Source organism: Paramisgurnus dabryanus, chromosome 23, assembly GCF_030506205.2.
Source record: "Paramisgurnus dabryanus chromosome 23, PD_genome_1.1, whole genome shotgun sequence".
NCBI classification, from domain to species: domain Eukaryota; kingdom Metazoa; phylum Chordata; class Actinopteri; order Cypriniformes; family Cobitidae; genus Paramisgurnus; species Paramisgurnus dabryanus.
The window spans coordinates 27,481,409-27,507,984 of record NC_133359.1 but is presented as its reverse complement, the minus strand read 5'-3'; the positions used below and the strand labels follow the sequence as shown (position 1 = coordinate 27,507,984).

General features: G+C 34.9%; 2 protein-coding genes across 3 annotated transcripts in view; both read left to right on the top strand.

The window, feature by feature from the left end:
- ano5a (anoctamin 5a) overlaps nt 1–10,380 on the top strand; it is a 43,061-nt gene extending 32,681 nt beyond the window's left edge. For both annotated transcript variants that reach the window (XM_065291184.2, XM_065291183.2), the window contains exons 17-22: nt 708–805; nt 1,938–2,068; nt 3,878–4,083; nt 4,446–4,648; nt 4,740–4,845; nt 7,849–10,380. In XM_065291184.2, the coding sequence (XP_065147256.1) occupies nt 708–805; nt 1,938–2,068; nt 3,878–4,083; nt 4,446–4,648; nt 4,740–4,845; nt 7,849–8,088 (984 nt within the window). In that variant the 3' untranslated portion in view covers nt 8,089–10,380. The remainder of the gene's footprint in view (nt 1–707; nt 806–1,937; nt 2,069–3,877; nt 4,084–4,445; nt 4,649–4,739; nt 4,846–7,848) is intronic.
- Nucleotides 10,381–14,343: 3,963 nt separating this feature from the next.
- slc17a6a (solute carrier family 17 member 6a) lies at nt 14,344–26,576 on the top strand. Its single transcript, XM_065291186.1, has 13 exons — nt 14,344–14,650; nt 14,777–14,881; nt 16,314–16,569; nt 16,779–16,897; nt 17,517–17,631; nt 18,868–18,955; nt 19,039–19,125; nt 19,348–19,490; nt 19,690–19,839; nt 21,050–21,182; nt 21,277–21,387; nt 21,671–21,798; nt 22,471–26,576. Exons 2-13 carry the CDS (start codon nt 14,796–14,798, stop codon nt 22,816–22,818), a joined length of 1,764 nt encoding a protein of 587 aa, XP_065147258.1. The 5' UTR covers nt 14,344–14,650; nt 14,777–14,795; the 3' UTR covers nt 22,819–26,576.

Genomic DNA, 26,576 nt, shown 5'->3' with positions numbered 1-26,576 from the left:
GAGTAATTTTTACAGTAAGGAATTTGTACTTTTACTCAAGTATGGCTTTCAGCTACTCTTTACACCTCTGCCCCTTGCATATAACTTTAGTTTTTATCATTTTATATTACTTTTGATGTTATAAATGGTATTATAACACAGAATTGACGACTGATTTTAAGTCAGTCATTGAATAAACGTGATTCTCCACAGAAACACACACACAAAACTGTGTTTTTGACATGCATTGTCAGTACTGTGGAGAGAAATACAACAAAGTGTTCTGAACAGGATTCATGTATGGAAACACTGATCACCTGAACGGTGATTTTACAAAATTATAATTGACAACAAAACAACATCAATAATATAAGAGCTTAAACCTATATGTCATTTTATTAACAAATATTTAAGTAGTGAAAGTTCTTATCAGTTTTTATTCTGTGAAAAAGCAGAAAATAATCAAAGTATTCAGGCGCAAAGGATTATGGGTATTCCTCACAACATGAACTAATCATTTTAAGTTCATTCTACTTGAATGTTTTAGTTTAATGGATTTTGTAAGCTTAAAAGTTAAATCAACTAAACTTTTTTAAGCTTTGGCTTCAAAACAGAAAATATTAAGTGATGTTTATTTGATTGTTTAAGTAAAGACAATATCAGGGTTAACAGTGAATGAATTAAAAGATGTGGGAAAAAGTAAGATGGTGTTGTTTTATTTTTTGCAGTGTGAGCCAGGTGGTTGTCTGATTGAGTTAACCACTCAGTTAGTAATTGTTATGGCAGGTAAACAGGTGTGGGGGAACATACAGGAAGCTCTTGTACCGTAAGTTTGTGTTACATCAAAACGAAATCAGTATTGCACCAGATATTTGAAGAGTTTGGTTCCATTTTGACTAATTTGGGTAAAAACGTGTTTTCTATACCAATAAAGTGACAAGATGAAAATCATTATGTTCTGTTACAAACTTTCACATAGCATCTTTAGGTTATAAAAACATACAAAATGTAAATCAATAATTTGATTTTCAAAGATTTATTATAAAAAACTGATTATTTTTTCTACAAAATGCAATAAAGTTTCTTTTTTCAAAAATCTATAAATCTATTGAATCAATATATAAATGTGAATTCATCTTTGCCATGTTATATTCATTTAGTTGACTAGTGGTATACACTGATAAAACATTAATGGCATTAATCAAAACACTTACTTTATCATATTAAGAACACTGTTATTGCTGCTGTCATCCTTGGGACGTCGTCGCTGAACTTTTTTGACAGCGATCAGCTGTAAAATGATTTGGTCCTGCTCAATTTTCGTTGGCTTCGTGTAAAATAATGGAAAGTTTTTCATAAGATCCGCTGGGGTCAATGTGTTAGCATGACAGAAGCTTGATGCTATCGGGAAAACAAGAAACAGCCGCATTTTTCTGTGTCCCGAGTGCCTCTCACGTAAATTATTAGATGTTGATGGCTTACGTTTCTTCCCTGCCACAGAAAACCACCACCGTTTGTTTTTGTTTGTTTGTTGATCACGAAGTACAAGATGAGGAAAACTGTGTAGGATTCTGTGTAAATTCTGCGCTGCCATTGTTCTTTACAATGTGTGGAATGGTGCGCCGTGATTTGTTGAGCGGATTTATTGCATTCTGCATAAAAGGTGGAGTGCGTATATTGCGTTTTGGGAAAAAAGATGACAGAATAACACAGCGGATATTGGATTTTGTGTGAAATTAAGAATTTATTTTTAAATACTGACCTGATATAATACTGATTTTGGCAGTAACTCTTTTTTTTTTTTTTAATGGCCTTTATCGGGTTTTGGAACCAAACTCTTCATTTATTTTATTATTTGTACAATAATGTTTTACAGTAAAGCATAACAGATCAATCCATGTCCAGGTGGACAAAGACTTTTGCTGTGGACAGTGCTATATGTATTTATGTGTATGTAGTTGGTTGCGTAACTGGTGGGTGAGCAGGAATGCCAGAAATCATCCAGAGAGTCTGTACAGTCGTTGGGAACAGGATAATGACCTCCAGTCCTTCTGTCAGCTTGGCCTCTTCTATGAGTACCTGGAGATGGGTGAGTACTTCTGCAGGCCAAGCTCACATTTTTACAATAATGTTGCTGTTTTATGCAAATTTGTGAAATATTTGAAGTATGAACAGCATGTTTAAAATTCCTAATACACTATTTAACTCTTTCCCCACCATTGATGAGTTATTTTGTCAATTAAGAGAAAACATTTCCCTGCCAGTTTTTACAGTAATCTTTAATTCCTCTATTATCCACTAGGTGGCACTCTTAGCAAACTTATAAAAAACTAAAGCAGCAGATCATTTAAACATTAAAAAAACTCTGTGTATGTTTTGATAATCGTTCTAACAAAAGTTCTTTACAAAAATACAAAATTTTGAGCAGAAAGCTAAAATAATAGTATTTTTGAAGAAACCTACCCATATTTGAGAGGTAATAAAAAGAGAACAAATGAAGATAGGATGAAATCCTCCTTGTTTGTTTATCTATTTGTTTTATAAAAGCAGAGGATCTGTTCTTTCACTTTAAATATGTTGTATGTTTATATATTTATAGGAGAAAATTTTCCCCAAAGGCAAACTTTTGCTTGCGGGCAACTTTTTTTTAAAGGCTGGCGGGGAATGAGTTAAGGGCATTGTATCAAAATAAGCACAGGAAAGAAAGCTGCAGTTGTACAGTTGTATGCTAAAGACTAGTCCTTGTGCATTATAAACTGAGTTTGTCAATTGGTGATATAACCCTAAGCCTGAAAGGTTATTACCGGTTCTGGTAAGGCACAGAGTCAAACAAATAAGATGACAGCGCGCACCCCGACGTCACAAGCCAAAATCTCCAGTTTTACCAGCTACACAACACAAAATAACGGTACAAAATAAAAATAAAAACATAAATAAAAAAAATATATCAAACATTTAAAATAAACCCCCAAAATATTTAGCTGATATACTCACTGTTTTAGCTAAAACACAAATAATTTATATTAAAATGCCATCATTTTATTTTTTATACAGAACTCAAAATGCTCACCCTACAAACATGCCTTGTTTAAGAAATCTGTAACACTTTACAATAAGGTTGTAAGCGCATAGCTAACATGAACTAACAATGAACAATATCATTTTTAATAACTATTTATTTCTCTTTGTTTATGTTACTCAATGTCAATACAGTTATGTTAAACTAATGTTTACATCTTTGATTTTGAAAATTGTATTAGTAAATGCTGAAATTAGCATGATTAATAAATGCTGTTGAATTTTGTTCATTGTTAGTTCATAGCTAATGCATTAAGTAATGTTTATAAATACAACCTTATTGTAAAAAGTGCAATGAAAAAAATGATTCATTCAATTTACTCAATATTTTTAAGGTAAGTGGTTGCAATCAATTTATTTAAGCTACATTTAAACAAAAGTTTTTTCTTTTATTTCTTTTTTATTTTTTTAAATGTAGCTTAAATAAATAGATTGCAAACACTTACATTAAAAAATTGATTAAGTTGAATTAATTTTTTTTTCAGTGTGTTAAATAGAATTCCAAATAAATCATTGGGTTAATAATAATCGCAACAATTATTTTTTTTAACCTATTTGTCAAAACTGAAACCAAAACAGACACACATCAGCATTAAATTTAAATATGGCTGATATAAGAGACTTGAACTTACCAACATAATTGTAAATCTTTGTTTTGTTTAGCTGAAGGAAGGAAGTCAAATACATTATACAGTAAAATATGTACATACGTACAGAATCTTATTTTTTTTTTTTTTTTGCATCAGGCTAAGCAGTACAATATTGTCAAATAATGTAAAAACTGATAGATCACCAATCCATCTCTGTTCTTCCTTTGCAGTTATTCAGTTTGGCTTCATCACCCTGTTTGTGGCCTCTTTTCCTCTGGCTCCTCTGCTGGCTCTCCTTAATAACATGCTGGAGGTGCGAGTTGATGCTTGGAAATTCACCACTCAGTTTCGCAGGCCCGTAGCAGCTAAAGCTCACAGCATCGGTGCATGGGAGGAGATTTTGAACATGATCGCTGTTTTCTCTGTGGTCACCAATGTGAGTCAACCTGACATGCATTATACCATAACATTGCTAAAGAAAAAACCTTTACAGTTTCTTCATGTGTACAGTTTTATTCAAACATTAAAAGATCTTATTATATCTCTGCACATCTATGTTGTAGTTGTAGCTAGAGTTAACTACTAACAGCAGTGTGCTTGCTGTAATGACATATGGTTAGCACCACGGGTTTCTTTTTATGTTTATGGAATGAGTGAAACTGTGATCATGACCATTATGAAGTTGTCCATTAGGAATTTACTTGTGAAGCATACCCTGATTTCACTGTGAATGTGAAGTCTAAAATGTGTCATTGTAAAGAAAGTCAAGTAATTCATGTAACGCATCATACATTTCAGGCATTCATCGTATCCTTCACGTCAGACATGATCCCGCGCCTGGTGTATCTGTACGCATATTCCCCGGGAGACGGGCTCACTATGGAAGGATACATCAGCAACAGCCTCTCTGTCTTCAACATCTCAGCGTTCAAACTGGAAAACAGCCCAGATGACGACGAAAATCCAGAATGGTTCAACAGCACCTACATGACTACCTGCAGGTCTGCCGTATACTGCATATATGTTTTTGTGGACAGATTACAGTTGTAATACTAACTAATATGTAATAAACATGTTGTTTGTATATGATAGGTATCGTGATTACCGCTACCCTCCGGGACATGAGAAACAATACACTCACACCATGCAGTTTTGGCACATTCTAGCTGCCAAATTCGCATTTATCATCATCATGGAGGTATGGACTATTTAACCTTGTATGAATATAAAACACAAGTAAAAATGTAAATGTTGGCTATTTGCTAAGGCCTATTCACCGTCCACGACCTTTTTTTAACTACACTTGTGTGCATTCACAAGTGTGTAACGTATGTGTTTGCGTGCATGATGATGTCAGTCATGACATCAAAATGAATCAAAATGAATATTTCTTTGCAGTCAGCATTTCCATTTTCATGTTCGTCTGTGTTAGTTTCGGTCTGTGTCTGTCTCTAAGTAACAAAGGTAGATATGGTTAAATGTGCCCTTTGTGTCTCTGTTACACAATTGTGGTGTTATGTTGAGTAACTATGTCACACTCACGCCCTTAAGACCTTTGTTTATCTTTGGAACACAAATTAAGGCCTCGTACACACTGCATGGGTGATTCTCATGAAAACTTGGTTTCAAAAATGTCTAGCATGAAAATGTAAAAATTGCTTAAATTTACTTTTTTTCCCACCAGACATTGAAAAACAAAGTCTGGAGTAAATGGGAACATTAATTTAAACACTTTTAATTATCATTTAACACTTTTTGTAACATAATTTAAAAAATGAGTCCTAAAAAATCTCATCACCGCAACAGTCAGAAAACATCAACACTGACATATTTTCAAAATGACATGACAAACCTGAAAGAACATCATTTGGAGATTCTGCACATGCATTTAAAATCAAAGTATTATGCTTCTATTAATTAAATTAACATTTAATAAGCATCTGTTGCGGTAATGATAATCAAAATGTCGTGTAAGCATTCTGACAAGACAATATTTCAAATTAACTGTAAAAACATGATCTTACCTGGTAGCCATCTTGAAGTAACTGGTCCATGTGCTTGGTCACTCAAAATCAAACTTTATTAAAATTCTGTATGTGTGCTTAAACTGTTCTCAAAAAGTGTTGCGGAGGATGAGAACATCAGGCATGGACACATCATTTTCCAAATTTTTCTTCATTATTATTATACATAAATATTCAGTAAATATTTTTTCTGTCATCTAAATTAGTCTAGCAAAACATCCATTTATTTTTTTTCCAAATATTTTTGTGTTAATTTGATTAAATTACAACATAACACATGTTCAACACAGCCGGACACATTGCGGTAATGAGAATTTCAGCAGAAAATTTGATAAAATTGACAAATTATAAATTCTTATGTTGAAATCACACATTGTGCAAGGTAGAACACAGTATTGTGTTAATTCTGATGCTTTTTAATATTACTATATTACACATTTTATAGCTAAAATCATTAGTGCCGTGGTGTTTCAATGGTTTCGCGAGAATCACCCGCATATAAATTCGGTTGTCACTTCATCCTAATGTTTACAACAACTAGTTGCTGATGAAGTATTTAAATGTGCATCATGGACATGACAGGCCTCTCTTTCGGAAAAATAAATGATAAGAAGAAGAAAACTCTTATGTATGTGTGGTGCAGAAAATGACAAAGGGCACAAGTGTTTGCTTACTAGTGTTGCCAGATCTTGCACAAAGAAAAATCCAATAATAAACCAAAATAAATCCAAATTCTTTACCTCAAAGATCAAAATATAGGGAATGGCACCTTCACACTTTAATAACACCAAAAACTTGATCGCTTCGTGAGCCAAAAGCCATAAACGGTTTAGACGAGGGCCTGGCAACACTGCAAGACAGCGCTCTGTGGAGCAGCCTTACAAACGCGTACAACACACAATGCCAAGACGGAGGTTTATCGCAAAACATAAGTTTTGGGAGTGAGTCTTTTTCCGTACAGACATGGAATGATTATTTAGGGAATTAGGGCAGGGCTATTCCATTCCGGTCCTACAGAGTTTTGTCCCAACCCTAATCTAACACCGCTGCCTTTAAATAATCCTGTAGACTTTCATTAGCTTCTTCAGGTGTGTTGGTTGGTTTAGAGTTAGAGGTAAACCCTGTAGGACACCGGCCCTTCAGGACCAGAATTGAATAGCCCTGATTTACGAGGTTCACTTCCGCATTTAAATGTGGTTGTCACTCCCGAACGTTTGCAGTGTGTAAGGGGCCGAAGATATTTTTTATGCTGCTTTCTGACCCCTGACTGACAGCAACGCAACTTTCAAGGCCCAGAAAGGCAGTAAGGACATCATTTAAATAGTTCATGTGACTCTATGGAGAAGAACACCATGGACAAGAACACAAAAGGTTTGCTGATTTCGTAAATATATGTCGGAAGCAAATCAAATATTCTCTTTACTCCGTGAAATAAAGATTGAATCAATGTAGTCACATGTACTATTTTAAAGTGGGGTCAGAAAGATCCCGGATTTCATAAAAAAATCCTTTATTGTGTTCCAAAAATGACCACAGGTCTTAGGGGTTTGAAACGACATGAGGGTGAGTAATTAATGACAAAAATATTTATTCTGGCGTGAACTAACACTTTGATGCAGGGTTCACACCAGACGCGGTAAAGGCGGCAAGCTCGAGTGATTTACATGTTACTGTAAGTCAATGCAAAGACGCCAATTGGCATCCTGGGTTAGCCAATCAGGACCTTGCTGTAGTAGTGAAGTGATTACAGAAAGCGAGCGAAGTCGCACGTTCACATACAAAAGAAGCGAGTAAACTCAAATGTTCAAGCATCCAACTAAGCGCGAATAGCACGTTTTTGCCGCCTCTACCGCGCTTGGTGTGAATGCACCATGAGCCTCTAAGGGGACGTTCACACATAGCGTCTTTTGCGCGCTCAAGTTCGTAATTTCAAATGTAGGCGTGTGATATGCACGCTCATAATAGAAGCAAGTTTTTTCAGGCGCGTCTGCACCGCATCGAGTTTAAAACATCTCAACTTTCCAGAATGCCTAGTTTCTAGTTTTTTCCATGCGTTTTAGGCACGACATGTGCCCCTTATGTGGCATAAATTCATGTTTGGGGTGAATAGGTCATCTTTTTTATAATTACGTACATTACATGGAAAACTGATACTAAATGATTTCATCTGCTTGCAGCATGTGGTGTTTGTGGTGAAGTTCTTCGTGGCCTGGCTGATTCCTGATGTACCCTCAGAAGTGACGGCTCGTATAAAGCGTGAGCGATACCTGATCCAGGAGTACCTACACGACTATGAACTGGAGAAACTCAAAATCCAGCTCAGCCAGAATCAACAGAATCATATAGAGCAGTGCACGTGTCCCACCACAGACGCCCCACCTATGAGACTCGAGGTGCTTTCTGACTGTATGACCTAACACACAACCTCTCTGAACTATGACATCTATCATCTAATGGAAAATGAAATAGCAAATGATATAAAGCGCTCCAAATTTATTGATTTCAACACGCGCTCTCTAAACACCGCTAGTCCTTAATACCTCATGGTAAAAACACAACATACATTGGGCTCGGTAGTTTTATGCTGTGTTGACCTTTTCAGTCATGTGACCTCCAAGAGGAGAAAGGGCTCCCCGTCAGAACCAAGTCTTTCCTGTGCGGATTTTTGATCTGAGATCTCATTATGCAAAACCAGTAGATTACTGTTATTCAGAAACAGTAGGGTCTTATTACCGTAGATTTGACGTTTTTAATTGTTTCATAATTTAAAATATAATTTATATATTTATTTGACTTTTAAGGTGAAATATAAACTTGGACATGTCCGGTTTAGTAGGATTCAGCTTTAAAGAATCGAATCAGTCATTTCTGGACACAACATCTGTTTAAAACTGAACTGTTTTGTACTTTATGCCTTTAAGCAACCAAAAATCTTAAATGCCTTAAAACATTATTACATCTGCATGAATGCTTGACTTTTACAGTAGTTTAAGAATGAGACATAAATATTTAGCTGAGGATTAAACATTTCTGTCTACTCTATGTTCAGACTTAATGTACAATGTAAAAATGAGGTTTTCAAGAAAAATCCATTTTGAAGTTATAACCTATTTCATACTTTAATCCAACATCCATGTGATTTCTCGCTTGACCTGTTAGCCTCCTCCCTCATGAAAGGTGAAAGGTTCGGCCCTCTCCGAACAGTTTTTACCACTAGGGGTTGTTAGATCAAAGGTGTAAAATGAAGGTAAAAACATATTTAAATGCACGATAGAGGTAAGAGTTCAGCTGTAACTTGTTTGCTAATAATGCAGTCTATGCAAAATGATACTTTCATCAGTAATGAAAATAATCCTACCATCATTCATCTGATTTCCATGTTGCTCTTTGTTCATGTCTCCTAAATAACACTACAAATATAATGTGCAAACTGTTCATATTTTCGTAAATAAAACAGTGTCAAAAAATAGGTTAATCTTCTATCGTAAAGAAAATAGACTTATGTTATGTTAGGACAACATATTTTTTACATTTTGTCATATTTTCCTTAAAATTATCATATGCCATTATCAACCCCATAATGAAAAAAAAATATATATAGATGGATAGAAAATTATTTAAAGTTATTACATATTTAGTGAATTCTTTTTTATTTTATTTTAAGACCTGCCTCTTAGCAGTATTAATTCATAGCTTTATGCAGCATCAACTGTATGCTGATTATGTGAGAATATATCTTATAATGCCAAATTGATTTTTTTTCAGCTTGAAATAAAATGCAAAATGAAGGTCTAAAGCAAATACATACTGTATGCACACTACATGTTATAATCACTCATTTGAATGCTTGTTTGTGTTGATGTTACATGGAATCAGCACTTTGAATGACCCACAGGAAATGTATCTTCTCAAAGCCAAAGTACTTCCTGTGATTTGAAATGGGAAATTAAGCTAATATGCGTATGATGTGCCTTTGTTTCTCTCAGTATGAAGTCCAGGTGGAGTGGTCATTTATTTGACCTTCCTTTCCATTTCATTTACTGTGTTGTCCTGTTGAGAGAAGGACAGAGTCACTGTGATTTTTTTTTTGCACAGGGCACTTGTTAAAGGAATCATTTGTGTCATTACAATCCTCAGTATTTCTTGTGAAATGATGCGTTTATGTTGACTGGGTATTTTGTGTGCAAATTTGATCATACTCTGTCAATTCATTAAATTCTTAAATTATTTTGAAAACAGTTTGGATCAGTTATGGGAGTAATGGAAAAAATATTTACTCTTATTTGTGACTTGTCTTGAATATTTAATTTGTAAATCATATTTTGTCTGTAAATATTTTTCCATCTCTGGTTCTATATGGAGAATTTAATTCCTCATTTCAAGAACTGTTATTCATAGAAAATGTATGCTTTCTGAATAATTCATTGATCTTTGTAGCAGACAGTCTGCAAGCTGTACTAACAGCTAAATAAGCCATCTTTCAATAAAACATTTCATCTTACCTTATCATTTCATTTAGATGTTAAAGGTAACCCTTTCCATGTGTTTTTTTCCTTCTTTTTTAATTGTTCATTTTTCTATTTTTAATTGATTTATTGTTTTATATCCAGGTATTTGAGTTGTGTGTGTTATTTTTTCCTGCATTTTTTTCTCAGAAATATAAAAATAAATCAGTTATGGCCATCTCTCCTTAGAGACTTTGTTCAATATGACGTCACACCAGTTTGTTCTTTTATTTCACTTGAAGTATATCAGGCCTTACTGTCATAAATTTGATTGATTAACCCAAACATTGTAACTCAGGGTGTGTCAGTGTCAGAACAACTATGAAGGGTAAGTTCAGTTAACCTTCTGAAAGTAACTCAGAGTTAACGTGCATTGCTATGTAATGTGTCACCATGGAAACAGCCTAAAACTTAATTTTACCAGTGCAATGCAACCTCCAAAGGCAGCATTTTATAGCTTTCACAAGCAGCCATAGACTCACTTGTGGATGGAGTTGCCATAATTCAGGATGCTTGCTCTGATTACATTTGTGAGCAATGAAAACAGTTGAAGCGTATCTTCTGAAGGTTATCTTGATCCTGACTTTGATTTCCTACAAGTTATCGATCTCTATTGGCGGCTTATAAAGTGCAAGATTAAAAAGCAGACCAAATAAATGTATACATTTAAAAAGATAAAAACTATTCCAAACTAAACCAGTGTATTCCATATGGCAAAAAATATATATTTCCAAATATAATTTTAAATATATTTTAATCTTTACAAAACATTTTTTTACACCAATATATTTTTGGGCTTTTTTGTATATTAAAAAAATAATTTTAAAAGAATTATATTTTAGCATTGATTCACGTTGCAAACTTTGTATGTTAATGTATGGTACATGCTGTAAACACATTGAAAAGGTTAAAAATAAAAATATTTTACACATGCTTATACATTTTATACAAACTTTGGCCAGGAAAATGTATATATTAGAAATGTATTTGTTGACCCTAAAATATATAATATACGTTAATATAGGCCTATAGGTTAAAAGGTTAAAACTAAATAAATATTTTCATATTCAAATATATATATAATTAAAACATATTTTTGGTCAGAGAAACTTTTTTTGCCGTATGGTACTGTGTAGTAGGCTATATAAACAAAATGAAAACGCTAGAATTCATTACCACACCACGTATTGGATGCTTTGGTCTGATGCTGCGATACATCAGCACCGCCATATTCGATGTGGCAAGAGTAGCCCGAATCAGAGTAAATGCCTCCTCTTATGTTTCTCTTTCATTCAATATGTCCACTTAGTTAGCTTACCAGCAAACTACAGTAAGACGGACACTTTAATGTACCTCTAATTATCTTTTTTTTCTTTTTTTTTTAAAAAACGTACAGTGAACATTGTGAATTCTCATTAAGCATCAACATTCATAGCTGAATAGCGATAAATCTAATAATCTGCGGTTTCCAACCACCAACTATCAAAATAATGTTTAAATAATGGTTAATAAACACAATCAGAAACAACTGCTCCGTTTCATTTGTGAAAGGTAATTTTTCGAGACTTGGTTTGAGGTGTGTGACAGCCTCAAGCTGCACACGATCGCATTTTGAGCCTCTAGCAGTCTAGTTTAAGTTGCCACTACTAATATGGCGGCGCCGTTGACGTACGATCCAGCAGGAAATGCGCGGTATTTCTTTAATGACGCCACAGCTTTGGCCAATGGAAAGTAAATACATCAAAATAACGTCATTGATCAATTCACCAAATACATTTTAAAAGGCCATATTTACTTACTCCAGAGATCACGCATCAAGAGCTCTGCTTCCAATGCAAAGAATTGTTGTTGTCATTGCATGCAGTCTGCGTTGAAAGATGAACGGAGAGCGCCATCTATTGGACACACAAAAAATGCATCAATAAATTCTTCAACATTTTGTCTCCCTTCATCATCATTTCATTTCGCAAGACAACATCGAGGCCGGTTACATGTGTGCTGTAGGCTACAAAAGTTATTTATCTGTTTCTTTAAACTATAAACTATTTTGCATCATCTTTTCTGCTGGTGGTGTCATATTGATTGACACTTTTGTAGATCCTTCTACAATTGTCATAAATGTAAAAAAATATATATATGTGTAAAACACTACACTAATATGTATCCGCATTAGAAGAAGATCTGCGGCGACCAGGGCCATAACCACATTGACATTGAGGGGGACATACACACCCCAATAATCAGGAAATGGCTAAATTGCCCCCTCCTCCAAATGTTATTTTTGAAATATACATACTGTTGCAATCAAGATAATTTAACCCCCCAGAGATAGTAATGATTTACAAGTGTATGTTTTTCAAGCTATACAGAGTTTGTTTTATCTGAATATAGTTTAGTGGTAAATTAAAGGTGATAATGTCAATATATATAATATAAAGTTATAGGATTTTTTTTAAATAAAGCTATGTCATGATTATTCAACCCCTTTTTAACAATTGTAGGCTACTGCCGGCCTACTTCTTTTTCATGATCCTCCATTATTAAGTAACTTATTTGTATGGTACAAAATTGTACCATAAAAAGAATGTTGAACAAAAGCATACATTTATCTAAGCAGAGAAACTGAGAAAACCCCTTATACAGACAATGAACTGCAAGATGAAACCTGACGAAAGGAGAAATAAACATTTTAATGCCGGGTATAAGAAAAACACTCAGCAAACATGACCTTCATGTTTTGACATCTTGCCGAATATCACCCTTGGCCAGGAAGAACATAAAGATTGACTTGAACATGCTAAAATACATTTGGATAGATGTGGAGTTCTGAAATAAATGAGTAATCTGACCAAACTTGAACTGTATGGACACATGAATCAGCCTTATGTCTGTTGGGGAAATGCCAAGCTTATGAGCAGAACATCAACATATCCATGGTTAAATATAGAGGTGGTCCAGTCTTGTTATGGGGGTGCATTGCTGTTGCAGAAGTGGAAATCTTGATTGTATGAAGGACATCATAAATTAAGTATCAAGGCATTTTTCAGGTGAGGAATGTCCAGAAATTATTTGTATTATTATTATTTAAACAACTTTACATTTTTAGAATCACTCAAATGTCTATTAATTAGCTTGATAGTTTACTGATGCCTCTGTTGAATTTTTAAGTAAAACAAAATATCTTGCAGGCCAAGGGGGGAATAATCTTTGAATTATGATTGCAACTAAACATGTAGCCCTTAGTGTTTCAGTCCCCACTAATGTTTAAAGTGTGGTTATGGACTTGGCTGTGACAGAGATGGAGAATGACAATGGTAGACCCATGTGTTAGATGGCATGTCCAACGTTATTTGTTTCTTAATCTTGAATATATTCAAATACACCCTTTATTTTTTGTGTGTGATATTGTTCCCTAAAAGGTCATGGCTTTCCAGCGGTTAAATAAGCTTTTAAATGACCCATCCTAAAAAACAATAAACATTTGGAGGAAGACCATAAAAGATGGTGAATATCAAGAAAGACATGTTTAAGAAATAATGATAATATAAAAAAACTTAATTCTGTGATGCGTTTTATTATGTACCTGAATGATACTAATTGGAAATCAATTCACAGATGATTTTGGCTGTTCTTCCCAAAAAGTATATTTACGAGCACAACTGACGTGAACAAAACTTCACGTGATTTTTACAAAAAGTCTATATGCACGTTTATAAATGAGCAGCGCGTAGATATAAATAAACACCTGGGTTAGTGGATTTTTATGGGTTTACGGCAAATGCTTGGCTAGAGCGCCTACCTGTGATCAGATTTTGTATTTGAAACTCGTGTAGTTCTTTCCAAGCTTTGTCGTTTTAATAAAAATCAAATAATTTTTTTTTGATTCGAATAAAAAAACGACTCCAACAGCCTGTTATTGTCTTTATGGACGTATATGTTTTATGTATTGTCCCATTGCCCAGTGCGAAAAAGAGGTCGTAACGAATGTAAAAATAAAAGCTGATTTTTATCAGTTTGTGCGTCAATAAAAACTTACAGTATAAATAAAATTATGGGATGCATATGTTTGTCTTTTGATCTTTGCTGCTAACTATTAGCGCAGGATTTTTGCCGTTTATGAGTGACTGATTGGGAGCGCGCATCTCTGGAACGCGCAGCTCCCTCACTATGTGCGGGTTCACGGAACAGCTGGAGTCACGCGCGCGTTCCCCGTTCACGGTACTGATCTCCGGCACCTAGCGTAGGTTTCCACCTCTCCAGTTTTTATCTTCTTGCTCTTCTTCTGCATTATTTTTGGTTCGGGCTTTTAAAAGGTGAATTGTAACGGAATACAATTTTCACGCCTGGTTTATGGGTGAAAAAAATCCAGACAGAATGGAAAATCAAGGAATTCCAAAAGTCGAAGGAGAAGGAGATTTAAAGGACATAACAGTGACTGAGATAAAATTTTAACTGATTTTCTGGGCGTTTGAAGGTAGGCATATAGGAAAATAAAAGACCGTTTTTATTTGGTCAAAGAAACACTGGTCTCAATACTCAAGGAATATGCTTAAACACTTAACAGCCAATACAAAATAAAATAAATCTTATTAATATCAAGTGGAATATCGTCTTTGGAGATGGATACGATGAAGGAACGAGTTTTGGCCCCTGGAAAGGAGAGATTGAGGAATCTGGCGGGGAAAACCCTCGGACACATGCACAGGTATCAGTCACTTCCATTAAAAAAAAAACTAAGATATTAAGGCAAAATATTATAATATTGATATAAATATTTATTTTAGGCTATTTGATTATAATTTCGATGTCAATGTATAATATTATGGTGTCAAAAATTGGACAGATTGTTTTTCTTGTTTAACTACAAAAATGAAACAATAAAACATAATTCATATAAATTCATCATTGTAGTGTCTTTCTATCATTTAAAGATTTTTCGTTTGTTCAATATACGTCAGATATGATCGTGTGCAGTAAATGTCGTGATGTGATCGTGTGTAGAGCTAAAGATGAAAGAATTCCTTGGAGGATTGATTTTCTGCCCACAGCAACTAAATTAATAATTCATGAACAGAAAATCGTGACACGACATTCGAAGAATATATTCGTTTATTATTATTATTATTATCATAAATAATAATATAGTTAATGTTAATAATAATAATAATAATTTCGCCTCATTGACGTCCTAAATACATAAAAAACGCCCAAAGTTATATTTGTATTGTCTCACAGTTGTATTTCAGATTACAGATTACTGTCACATTGTTTGCACATTTATATTTACTAATAGGCTTTTTCCGTTTCGTTTTATTTAAAAACATTTGTTAATTCGTTTCCCTTCCTTGAATTGAATGCAAACAGTAACATCTGCCTGAAACGTATTTGTGTTGTACATTTATAAAATATGTTGTATGCGTACAGCAGATTTTTTTTCTTATTGAATATTACATTTTGGATCAGAGATTATAAAGCGCTCATAATCAATCAGTGAATGGTTTACAATCTAGCTTAAATAAATAAATAAATATATATACCTTCCTACGATCTGGCTATGCAGGCAACAGTCATCTATTTTCAATCACAACGTTTTAAGAGTAATAAAGATTACATTTCGTTTGATTAATTGTATTTATTTGTATTTAATATTCTATATCGCGTGTATGTTGGTTGGCGTTGTCACAAACACGAGTCCTCAATCAACACTAAAAATATAAAAATTCGTTCATAGCTTGTATTCTGTAGAGATAGAACATATATTTATTAGGATGTAAGACACAGAAATGCTGCAATGCGGTGATCAGGCAGAGATAAAACTGGTCAGGTCTCTGTCTGTCCTTTTACTGATTTGTTAGTGTATTTATTAAACACAATATAACATAAAAAACATAATAAACATTTCAAGATATGTAGCCTACTGTATAAGGGTTTAGCCTATGCCAAGCGGACACAGCATCCTTCTTTAATTTCTGAGAAGCTGGATGTATTTGAATTAAGGAAACCTATAGTTCCCATTTTTGTGTAACAACCTGACGCAACCTGATTTTTTCAGATTTTCTTCTTTTTTAATATAAGCATAGCCTACATGTTTTACTGTATGTATTCTTAAAAGTATATATATACGTGGATTATCACAGGGTGATGGAAAAGAAGCAGAAAACCGGTGAAGTTATTGAGCTGACCGAAGACGGGCGGCCCGCTCAGGTAAAGGAGAAGAAAGCGCCGCTGTGCGACTGCCCGTGCTTCGGGCTTCCGCGGCGGTATATCATCGCCATCATGAGCGGCCTCGGCTTCTGCATCTCTTTCGGGATCCGCTGTAACCTGGGAGTCGCTATCGTAGATATGGTCAACAACAGTACTATTCACAAGGGTGGCAAGATAATCATCAAAGAGGTAAGAGGGAGTGGCAGATGACCAACAGAAACTCCTCCTTCCCTCTGCCAGTCACATCATCCTCATCTAATTCCTTTAGTTCATGGTCAAAGATTCAAGTGTTTAGACTAGAAAAAAAATGTGGCAATTTCGTACATGATTTTGGTGTGATCAAATGTAAAATGGCTAATTTCAATTATATATTTCTTCTTGTATGTATATTTTCAAAGAAAGCCAAATTTAACTGGGACCCAGAGACTGTGGGAATGATCCACGGCTCGTTTTTCTGGGGTTATATAGTGACACAGATTCCAGGAGGATATATATCCTCACGACTCGCGGCCAACAGGTAATTAAAAAAGAAATAACAATCATTCATTTATTTTTAAATATTTTCCCATTGTAGCTATACACTATAGTATAATAATACATAAAAATGTGTTATATCCACCTAACAATCTATCTTAAAATATTAGCAAGTCTCACAGTGATTAAACAGAGACTACAAAAAATTGCACGTGCCAAAACCTGCGAGATGCGCGAGGCAGTGTGTGCGCACGCGTTAATGAGCTCCCAAGAGGACCGTGTCTCTGCTCTTCTGCATTCAGGCTTCATGGCAATCAAATTAAGCTTTAAAAACCCTTTAAACATTCGGTTGATACGGGAAAATAACGAAATTATTTGTATTTTTGCACCAAACATCATTGTTAATGTTGGGAATATTGTCTTTAAATAAAATAAAAACAATGCAAAGCTAAATGTTTTGTCTCTAAATAATTAGCCTACAGAAGAATGAGTATTAAAGAAATACACCAGTTTAACATTAATCTAAATGACACAAACAAATTACAACAGCCTAATAAAATAATAGCCTATGTGTGTTGAATGCTTTTACAAAAAAAATGGTTTCATGAAAGATATGAGCGTTTAAATGCGAAGTTGTAGTAAATGTTGTTTTTGATGTAAAGGGTGTTTGGTGCTGCTATCCTGCTCACGTCAATACTCAACATGTTCATCCCATCTGCTGCACGTGTGCACTACGGCTGTGTCATCTTTGTGAGGATACTGCAAGGACTTGTCGAGGTAAGAGTGCCTTCTTTCTTTTTAAAACAAATATTCTACCCCAAAATGAGTGGAACACAAAAATGAAAAAAACATTTTGGGAGAAAAATGAAAAAAAAAAAAACCATCACTATTGCCATTGTAAAACTGTAAAGAAACAAACTTAATTTGACTTAAACTTAAAATATAAAATATGCAGATAATTTTGTCATTCAATATAGTTATGGACTTCAATACTTTGTGGCTTATATCCAAAGGAAGAACAGGAATATGCTAATTTCAACAGCAATCTACCCTCTTAGCTCTCAAATACATTTACAGTGTTCACATATGCATTTGATTACTAAGGAGAACCAATAACATATGACCTTATCGACTATATATTATATGCAATTATATTTCAGATTACTGTCACTATACATCCAATGCTATTTCTGTTTCTCCTTATTTTAAATCATTAGAAATAAGCTAAAGAATTATTAGCTTTAACAAATAATAGCTTGTGCACACAACATGAGCTAAATTAAAGTTGGGTGAACTATTCCAGTGGTTTATAAATCTTTAATTAAAGCATTACGATGCTGGGTCAGGGTCAAGTTCAGGTTTCCTAACCCACTGTAAAACAGACAGACAGGCCCTGGATGTCAAACAAAATGGCTAAAAGCCTGAGAGTGATGGATGAGGAAAGTAAAGATGAAAAGTCATCAATGAAAAGTAAAGCCTCATCTCTTACTCAAAGTAAATTAAAAGAGTAAACAGCTATCTGTTCTGGCTTTGTGATGGTCGTCTGCTGTTTAGTATACCATGAGTGTTTACTCTCTCAATCCTATCTGAGGTTTAGTCACATCAGCTTGTGTTGCATGTACTGACATTAGATTCTGCTGTCCTCTGCAGCTCTTGCAATTTGTGTCTATAAGTGACTGATTGTGTGACAATTAGCTGCTAATGAAGATTTAATGGGCTGCATTACTGTGTTTGTGGTGAAGCAGATTTGGTCTCCTCGACATTGCATGGATCATTAATCCTTATTTGAAAAGCAATTGTATGTGTTAGTGTTCATTTGTTTAAGCACCCAGGTCGCTTTCTGTCTATGGTCATGACCCCCTTGTAAACTATTTGTTACGCCTTTAAAAAGAAAACATCAAATAATGAAACATTCTTGAGGGAATGTAATGAAAATGGCATATTATAATAATGAGAATATTGTTATTATGAAAAAGAAATGAAAATTGCATTAAGATGTGTCTGTTTGTTTAGGGTGTGACCTACCCAGCATGCCATGGGATTTGGAGCAAGTGGGCTCCACCCATGGAGAGAAGTCGATTAGTAACCACTTCTTTTTGTGGTAAATACATTTATGCACATAAAATTATTTTCAAGCTATCCTTTAAAACATTTGCACACCCTGGTAAAAACATCCTTTTTTAGGTTCATATGCTGGTGCTGTGATCGCTATGCCATTGGCTGGAATATTAGTGCAGTACTCAGGCTGGTCGTCTGTCTTCTATTTATATGGTGGGTTTATAATTTTGATGTTCAAATCAAACATTTGTGATGTTAGAAGTAAAACAAAACATCCTTCATTATATCATTTACTCTTCTTGTCCTTCCGAACCCATACCTGTATGTCTTTTGCTCTTCAGTCCGTAAAAAGTCACTGAAGAAAACACTTTTTGGAGGACATTAGAATAAGTGGATTTGTGTTTAAATCCTCTTGTTTTCTCATTGGGGTTTCAGGGAGTTTTGGGATCTTCTGGTACATGTTTTGGATTCTAGTATCATATGAGAGCCCAGCCGATCACCCTACCATTTCAGATGAAGAGAGGACTTACATAGAGGAGAGTATTGGAGAAAGTGCCAACCTGCTTGGGGCAAATGAGGTAAGTGCCCTAGATTCTGCTATTGATGTATATAGTAAAAGGCAACAGCTTACATGGTAGTGTAGCTGAAACTGTTATTTTCTTTGCCCAAGTAATGCATTAACACAGGAACAAAATCTTGTGTATTACATGGGCTCCTTAAGCCCTGAACATCTATAAGATGTTGCAAGTGTAGTAAACATCTGTGACGTTTGTGCAGAAATTCAAGACACCTTGGAAGAAGTTCTTTACCTCAATGCCGGTCTATGCAATCATTGTGGCCAACTTCTGCCGGAGCTGGACCTTCTACCTGCTCCTCATCAGTCAGCCGGCATACTTTGAGGAAGTATTCGGCTTTGAAATCAGTAAGGTGAGAGAAGAAGCTTAAACTCTTTAATGTAGAAAATGTTCAAGTCAAAAACCGTGGTTGTAACTAACAAGAGTCATTAGGCATGCTTTGAGTCAACGTGTGAATTGGTTACAAAAGCAATCTTTTTGGCCACGCTTAAGTTTGATTTGACCCCTTATTCACTGCTCTCTTTGGTCATGAATCAAGTCACCCATATTGGATTACGTTTCTCTTGTTGGGCATTCAGAAATGTGTGCTCATATTGGCGTACATAAATAAACCCTGACATTCTTATTGATCTATGGGACCTAAGCAGAAAGAGTGAAATAAATCCTGCGTGTCTGACAGGTGTAATTGAAGCACTGCTTTGATTCTGCGGCTCATAACTGTCTCACAAATGCAGCGGGAGATATTTGAGTTGGGAGGTGTTTTAGGATTTACCAGTCGCACTCAGAAATTTGAAAGATACTCAGAAAGATGTTGTTCATCAGTTTAGCTCCACAAAATATAATAAAATAGTATTACTTCTTTTGAATAATATATGCCAAATCTTTTGATATTTTTGTGACAAATAAATGGACTTTTAAGCCAATTTTCCTTTTACAACGTTCCCTACCATTCTACAGTGCTCAATATAGAGACTGCGCTATCAGGTTTGAAATCATGATGCTTGGTCATGACGTATGTGAAAGAAATAATAAGATAGGGGTTGGAAACAACAAGGTTAACAAAGAAATAACAACATACTTAGTTTCTGGATAAGCAACTGCTGGCTTTTTTCATGTTTAAGTGCTATGATTGGGTCCCCAGTTCTTCTATCAACCTAGAACATTTTAAAAAGATCAACCCAGTAAATAAGTTTTGGTAAACCATTTTCTGCAAGCATGAGGAAAAATAGGCCCCCTTGTGATGTCAGAAGGGGATAATCCTGCCCCTTAATCTGCACTATCCTACCACGGCGCTGTCATTTAGTGCAACTCATTTGCATTTTAAAGGACACACCAAAAAAGGCACATTTTTTGCCCACACCTATATGGCAATTTTACCATGCTATAATAAATTATCTATATGATTTTTTGAGCTAGAACTTTACATACATACTCCGGGACACATCTTACAAAATTGTACATTTTACATCTTAAAAAAGTCGCACGGTGGAGTCGTGAGCTCTTTCTTACAACACACTTACAATAATTGATTTGATTTGAATATGTGTGTGTGTGTGAGGCAGGTCGGTATGGTCTCTGCTCTGCCCCACCTTGTCATGACCATCATAGTGCCAATCGGCGGACAGCTAGCTGACTTCCTTCGCAGAAAAAACATCATGTCCACCACCACCGTCAGAAAAATCATGAATTGTGGAGGTGAGATGGATCCTAATTTCTTTGTTGATTTTTTGATTCCTTTTCAAAGGGTTTAATTTTTGTACATAATGCAATATCAACGTTTTGTTTGTAGGGTTTGGAATGGAGGCGACTCTTCTGTTAGTGGTGGGTTTCTCTCATAGTAAAGGTATGGCCATCTCGTTTCTGGTGCTAGCAGTTGGATTTAGCGGCTTTGCTATTTCAGGTAAGTGTTGGGCTCAAATCTTTGAAATGATATAAACCAGAAACTGTTGGTTTTTACAGAAACGTTTTGGTTTCTAGTTTGCAATTTGATGCTAACCAAAGACCCATACTTGAGGATATGTGGGGTGTGAGCCAAAATAATGCAAGAAGCATGCATTCTTATAATTTGTTGGCCAAGCAGTCAGATCTTTGTACACATAGACTATGTATTTGGATTTACAGACATTACGACTTTTAAACGTTTTTCCTTCCCTAAAATTAATAAATATTTCTTTCTCTTTAAGGATTTAACGTCAACCACTTAGACATTGCGCCAAGGTATGCCAGCATATTGATGGGCATTTCTAATGGGGTGGGCACACTCTCTGGTATGGTCTGCCCTCTCATTGTAGGTGCAATGACAAAAAACAAGGTGAGAATTGTGATCATGAAATCATACTTTAATTAAAAAGTGTTTTATGACTATTGCACCAATTAGATGGTGTATACGGATGGCCTTTGTCAGTACCTCTGAAAATGGCTGTGTTAGTTTAAAATAGTTTTGACCCAAAATGGGTAAATATTGGACAGAACACATGCCAGGATAAAAAATGACCCACTGTTGGGGTGTTGTTATGCAACCATGGGGTGATAATAACCCACAGTTGGGTTAAAACAACCCAGCATTGGGTCAATTTTAACCCATTATGAATATCAGTATGTTCTGACCAATTTAACCCATTATGGATAAAAAATAACCCAAACATTTTTTAGAGTGTATGTGCGGTACAGAATACCCCTACCTTTGATATAACTGCCAAAGTCGGCAAGACATTTTTTTATCAAAACATTATTCAAATCTAGCATAACAATTTTTGTGATGTTTTAACATGGCTGCATACTTGAAATATTTGTTGCAGCATAGTGCATACTGTTTAACAAACTATTACATTGGAACTATTACATTATTACATTATACACCTTTTGGGTAGAATGCCCAAATAATAGCCGCCAAGAAAATAATTTGCACATAATTTGGCCAAATGTTGTTTGCTTGTGGTTACAAGAAATTGTAATCTTAAGTTTTTCCGTTCTGACCCATCAGACACGTGAAGAGTGGCAGAATGTGTTTCTGATCGCCGCCCTGGTGCATTATGGGGGAGTCATCTTCTACGGGATATTCGCTTCAGGCGAGAAGCAGCCGTGGGCAGATCCGGAAGAGACCAGCGAGGAGAAGTGTGGCTTCATCGACGAAGACGAGTTAGCGGAGGAGACTGGTGACATCACACTGAGCCATGCTCCTTTCGGGGGCCAGGGCACTCTCGGGGGCCCCGCCAAAACATATGGGGCTACAACGCAGCTGAATGGGGGATGGGCTAAAAGCTGGGAGAAAACCGAGGAATACGTCCAGGAGGAAGCTGAACAGACGTATAGAGGAGGCCGGTACTCATAGATAATTCAGTCAGAGAGTATTTATCCAAAAAGCTGCTAGGGGAGACATAGAGTAAGATGTTTATCATACATCATCTATTCAGAGAGCAAATGTATCATTAGAAAATACTGTTTATAAAGTCGTATTATAGGAATAAAGAAAGAATATAAATGGTTAAATCAATTTACAGACCAGACTATGGAAATGTGTATTTAAAAAGCAAAAATATTTATTTTAGATTATTACTGCATTTGATCAACTGATAATATTTAACAGCACACACACATACACACAAAATATCTTTAATCAAAGCACAGGTCCTAAACTAATTTTGTTTTAGTTTAGTGTTGTCTACTGTGTACTCACATAGAATAAGCAGTTGTTGTATTTAATAGAAACAAATAAAGTATAGTCCTTTATAGTCAATAATAGGAGATTAGTTTCACGTGGATGTTTTCTCTGGTTTTCAGAGCCCTTGCAACCAAAATATGCAAAATTTGGGGTTTTTGTAAGTATATTATATATAAACTTGAAACTACAAAGAGTGCTGTTTATCATTATGTGCGTGTACTATATTACACATTATGAACTCGTCCCTTTATTTGGGATTTAAATCTAGGAAATAGAGCTAAATAGTTATTAAACAAATGTGTGATGCAGCGAGAATCTAAACTAGCACAATTTTGCTAAACATAATAAATGTATATGAATATTGATGTGTATTAAAAGTGAAATATATTGATACACCTTTAAGGGGCAGTCTCCTGGTCAGAGTTTAGATTAAGCCAGGACTAGGCCTTAGTTATATCTTACAAAAAACATTACTGAGACATTATGAATTTTAGTCTGAGACTAGGCTTGAGTCCGGTTCGGGAAACCGCCCCTAAAAGTCCTTTAAAGTTACACTTTTAAAGTGCAATCTTGTATAAATTGTGGCACAAAACCAATTTTGTTCAGCTAATCAACAATCCATTTAAATGTGTGCTTGGCAATACAGTCTTGTATTTTTCAGTGGTATTAAGCTGGTCTTTATTAAAAGATGTTCGATTTTTAGGCAATGTATAATGACAAACCTGCCGTTTTCTGATATACTTTGAATGCACTGATATGTTATTGGGGAAACGTAATTTTTAAGTATGTGTTTTACAAAGATTTACTGTTTCTGTGAGACTGTGCTGCTGGGTCAGTGATATCTGTGCTTTCTGTTCTTATTGGGCTGTATTTATCATAAAAGTGAGATTGTCTATCTGAGATATAAATATATATATTGTGACGTCAAAGGGAGCATTTTAATATGGAAGGGTGGGGGCACAACCTAACGCACAAATCTCTGCTACAATTCAACACTTGAAGTTTGTTTACCATTCCCTCACAATCGTCATGAAAGTGACAGAAAAGAATGGGTAAGGTTAATTCGAACAGATAAAGGGTTTGTTCTAACACTTGCTAAAAAATTTAGCATGTTTCAAAATGGTGCTATGTAGGCAACAAAACAGTGATTAAGATTATATAAAGTTTGATTTAAGGACTTACACACTCAACTAAGAAAATAAAGTAAACATATAGACAGTTTCACAGAATTCGTGTGTGTTGCCATGGTTACGTGCCTTTCCCGACGTTAACTTCCAGTATGTGTTTGTTATAGGTCTGACTGGTTACGCTGACCTCTGGAACAAATACCTAAAAAATTCGGTTCCTAAATTTCCTAAAAATAAAGGGATATGGCAAGCATGTATCACTGCTGTGCAAAGAGATTGATATGTAAAAGGACTGTGTTACAATTAACCAGCCTGATTTTACAAGAATTCGTACATATTTTACGAGTTGGCTAATTTATATGAATTCATACGAAGTTAATCGTGCCAAAACGTATGATTCTCATGAAGAAAAAACAACAACGAAACTCAACCCCTAACACTGCACCTAACCCCAACGTCACAGGGGTCAAGGCAAATCGTACAAAAACTTACGAATGTGGTCGTATGAATTAATACGAATTGGCGAACTCGTCAAATAGGCTATGTACGAATTCTCGTGAGATAGCATTGAATTAACCCGCATTAGTTTGTGCCCCGCTCACCGTCAGGGTCAAATCCTATGTGAGGATTTGCTGATCACATGTGTTTAACTGTTGCCATGCAAAAAAATGTATTTGAAAAAGTTATTATGTGAATCTCATTTAACTGTCTAAGGTTGTATTTTATAAAAAAACAAAAGAAGCTTTAAATGAAAAATGCTTAAGGAAAATGAACAGCCCAGTCACACGAAATTACGTGTAGTCATGTAATTTGTTTAATTCTTTTTCGTGATACTGTCACGAAGTTCTGCGTTTTTTTCGTGATCGTATCACAAATTCCTGTTTATGTGTCATTGTCACGTATTGGTTACTCTACTGTTTTTTTTGTCCTAATTTCTTAACATTTTCACTTCGGTTTAGGGTTAGATTTACATAAAATTATATCCTTACCCAAACCCAACTCTAACCCTAATGCCAGGCGACACTGGTTTAAAATTTAGAAAATATTTTTAAAAAATCTGAAAAAATCGTATAAACCAATACTTAAAGTGACATCCTAATGCAAACACCAAATCTAACCCTAAACCGAAGTGAAAATGGTTTGAAAATAGGAAAAAGCAGTTGAGTAACCAATACGTGACAATGACACATAAACAGAAATTCGTGATACGATCACGAAAAAACACAGACATTCGTGACGCTATCATGAAAAAGAATCTTTACATGACTATAGGTACATCATTTTGTGAGATTGGGTAGCAGCGAAATATGACCTGGACATTTTTATGCAGGATTCACAGTGAAAGTAATCTATTTCTGACACAAACCAACATGCTGTTTTTACTTAACCAGCACTAGGATGATGTGTCAAAGTCTTTAACTTTTTTTTATATAAAAACACATTTATTAAGAACACAAACTGCAATAATTTATTGGTAACAACAGCCATTTAGCTATATTGATCTGAATGAACACACAAACTGTGTCTAGATGTTTACAGAGTCATTTGAATGGTTGAGAAATTCCTGAAATATCACAATCATCTTAAATCCAAGTTTTGTTTGTTGTTCATGGATTGAAAAACAGAGACATTGTTAATGGTTGGAATCTGAGCCATGTTTTAAGTTGTTCTGAAGCTTAACTAGATGTCTAGATGTTTTCTACATTTGTGAGATCATGACCTGTTGCCTGAAACTAAAGTGCACAAGTAAGTGTTTCATATATTGTTGTGTCAAAGAGAGCAATTTGTTGATGTCAAAAAGTGTTATACTGTATGAATTTACTGTTATTTTATATACAGTACAGTTATTCAATCTTTCATTTTTAAAACGGGTGCACCAAAAGATTGAAAAGAGTTGATGTTCTTTATAGAGTGTGATGTTTATTTTTGCATGATAGTCATTAAAACCATTTTGGGCATTGATTTCAAATTGTGTAATTTAGTTTTTTTTAAGTCTTGTTTTGAGAAGGTCTTGTGGACATTTGTTGATGGCTTTTCACTTAGAAACATCAGATAAAGCCTCAAGTCCATTTAAATGGGGACTGTGCATCACAAGAACGATGTCACAAGAGAGACACTGAAGTTCCGCTAACCCAACAGTTTATGTTGTTTTAGTATTGTGTGTTGTATCTTTGTTGTATTATTGTATATGCAAACTTGGTTGCCTATCTTGGCCAGGGCCCTGCTGTAAAAGAGATGTTTAATCTCAGTAAGTCTTTTCCTGGTTAAATAAAGGTAAATAATAAAATAATTTTTACTGTT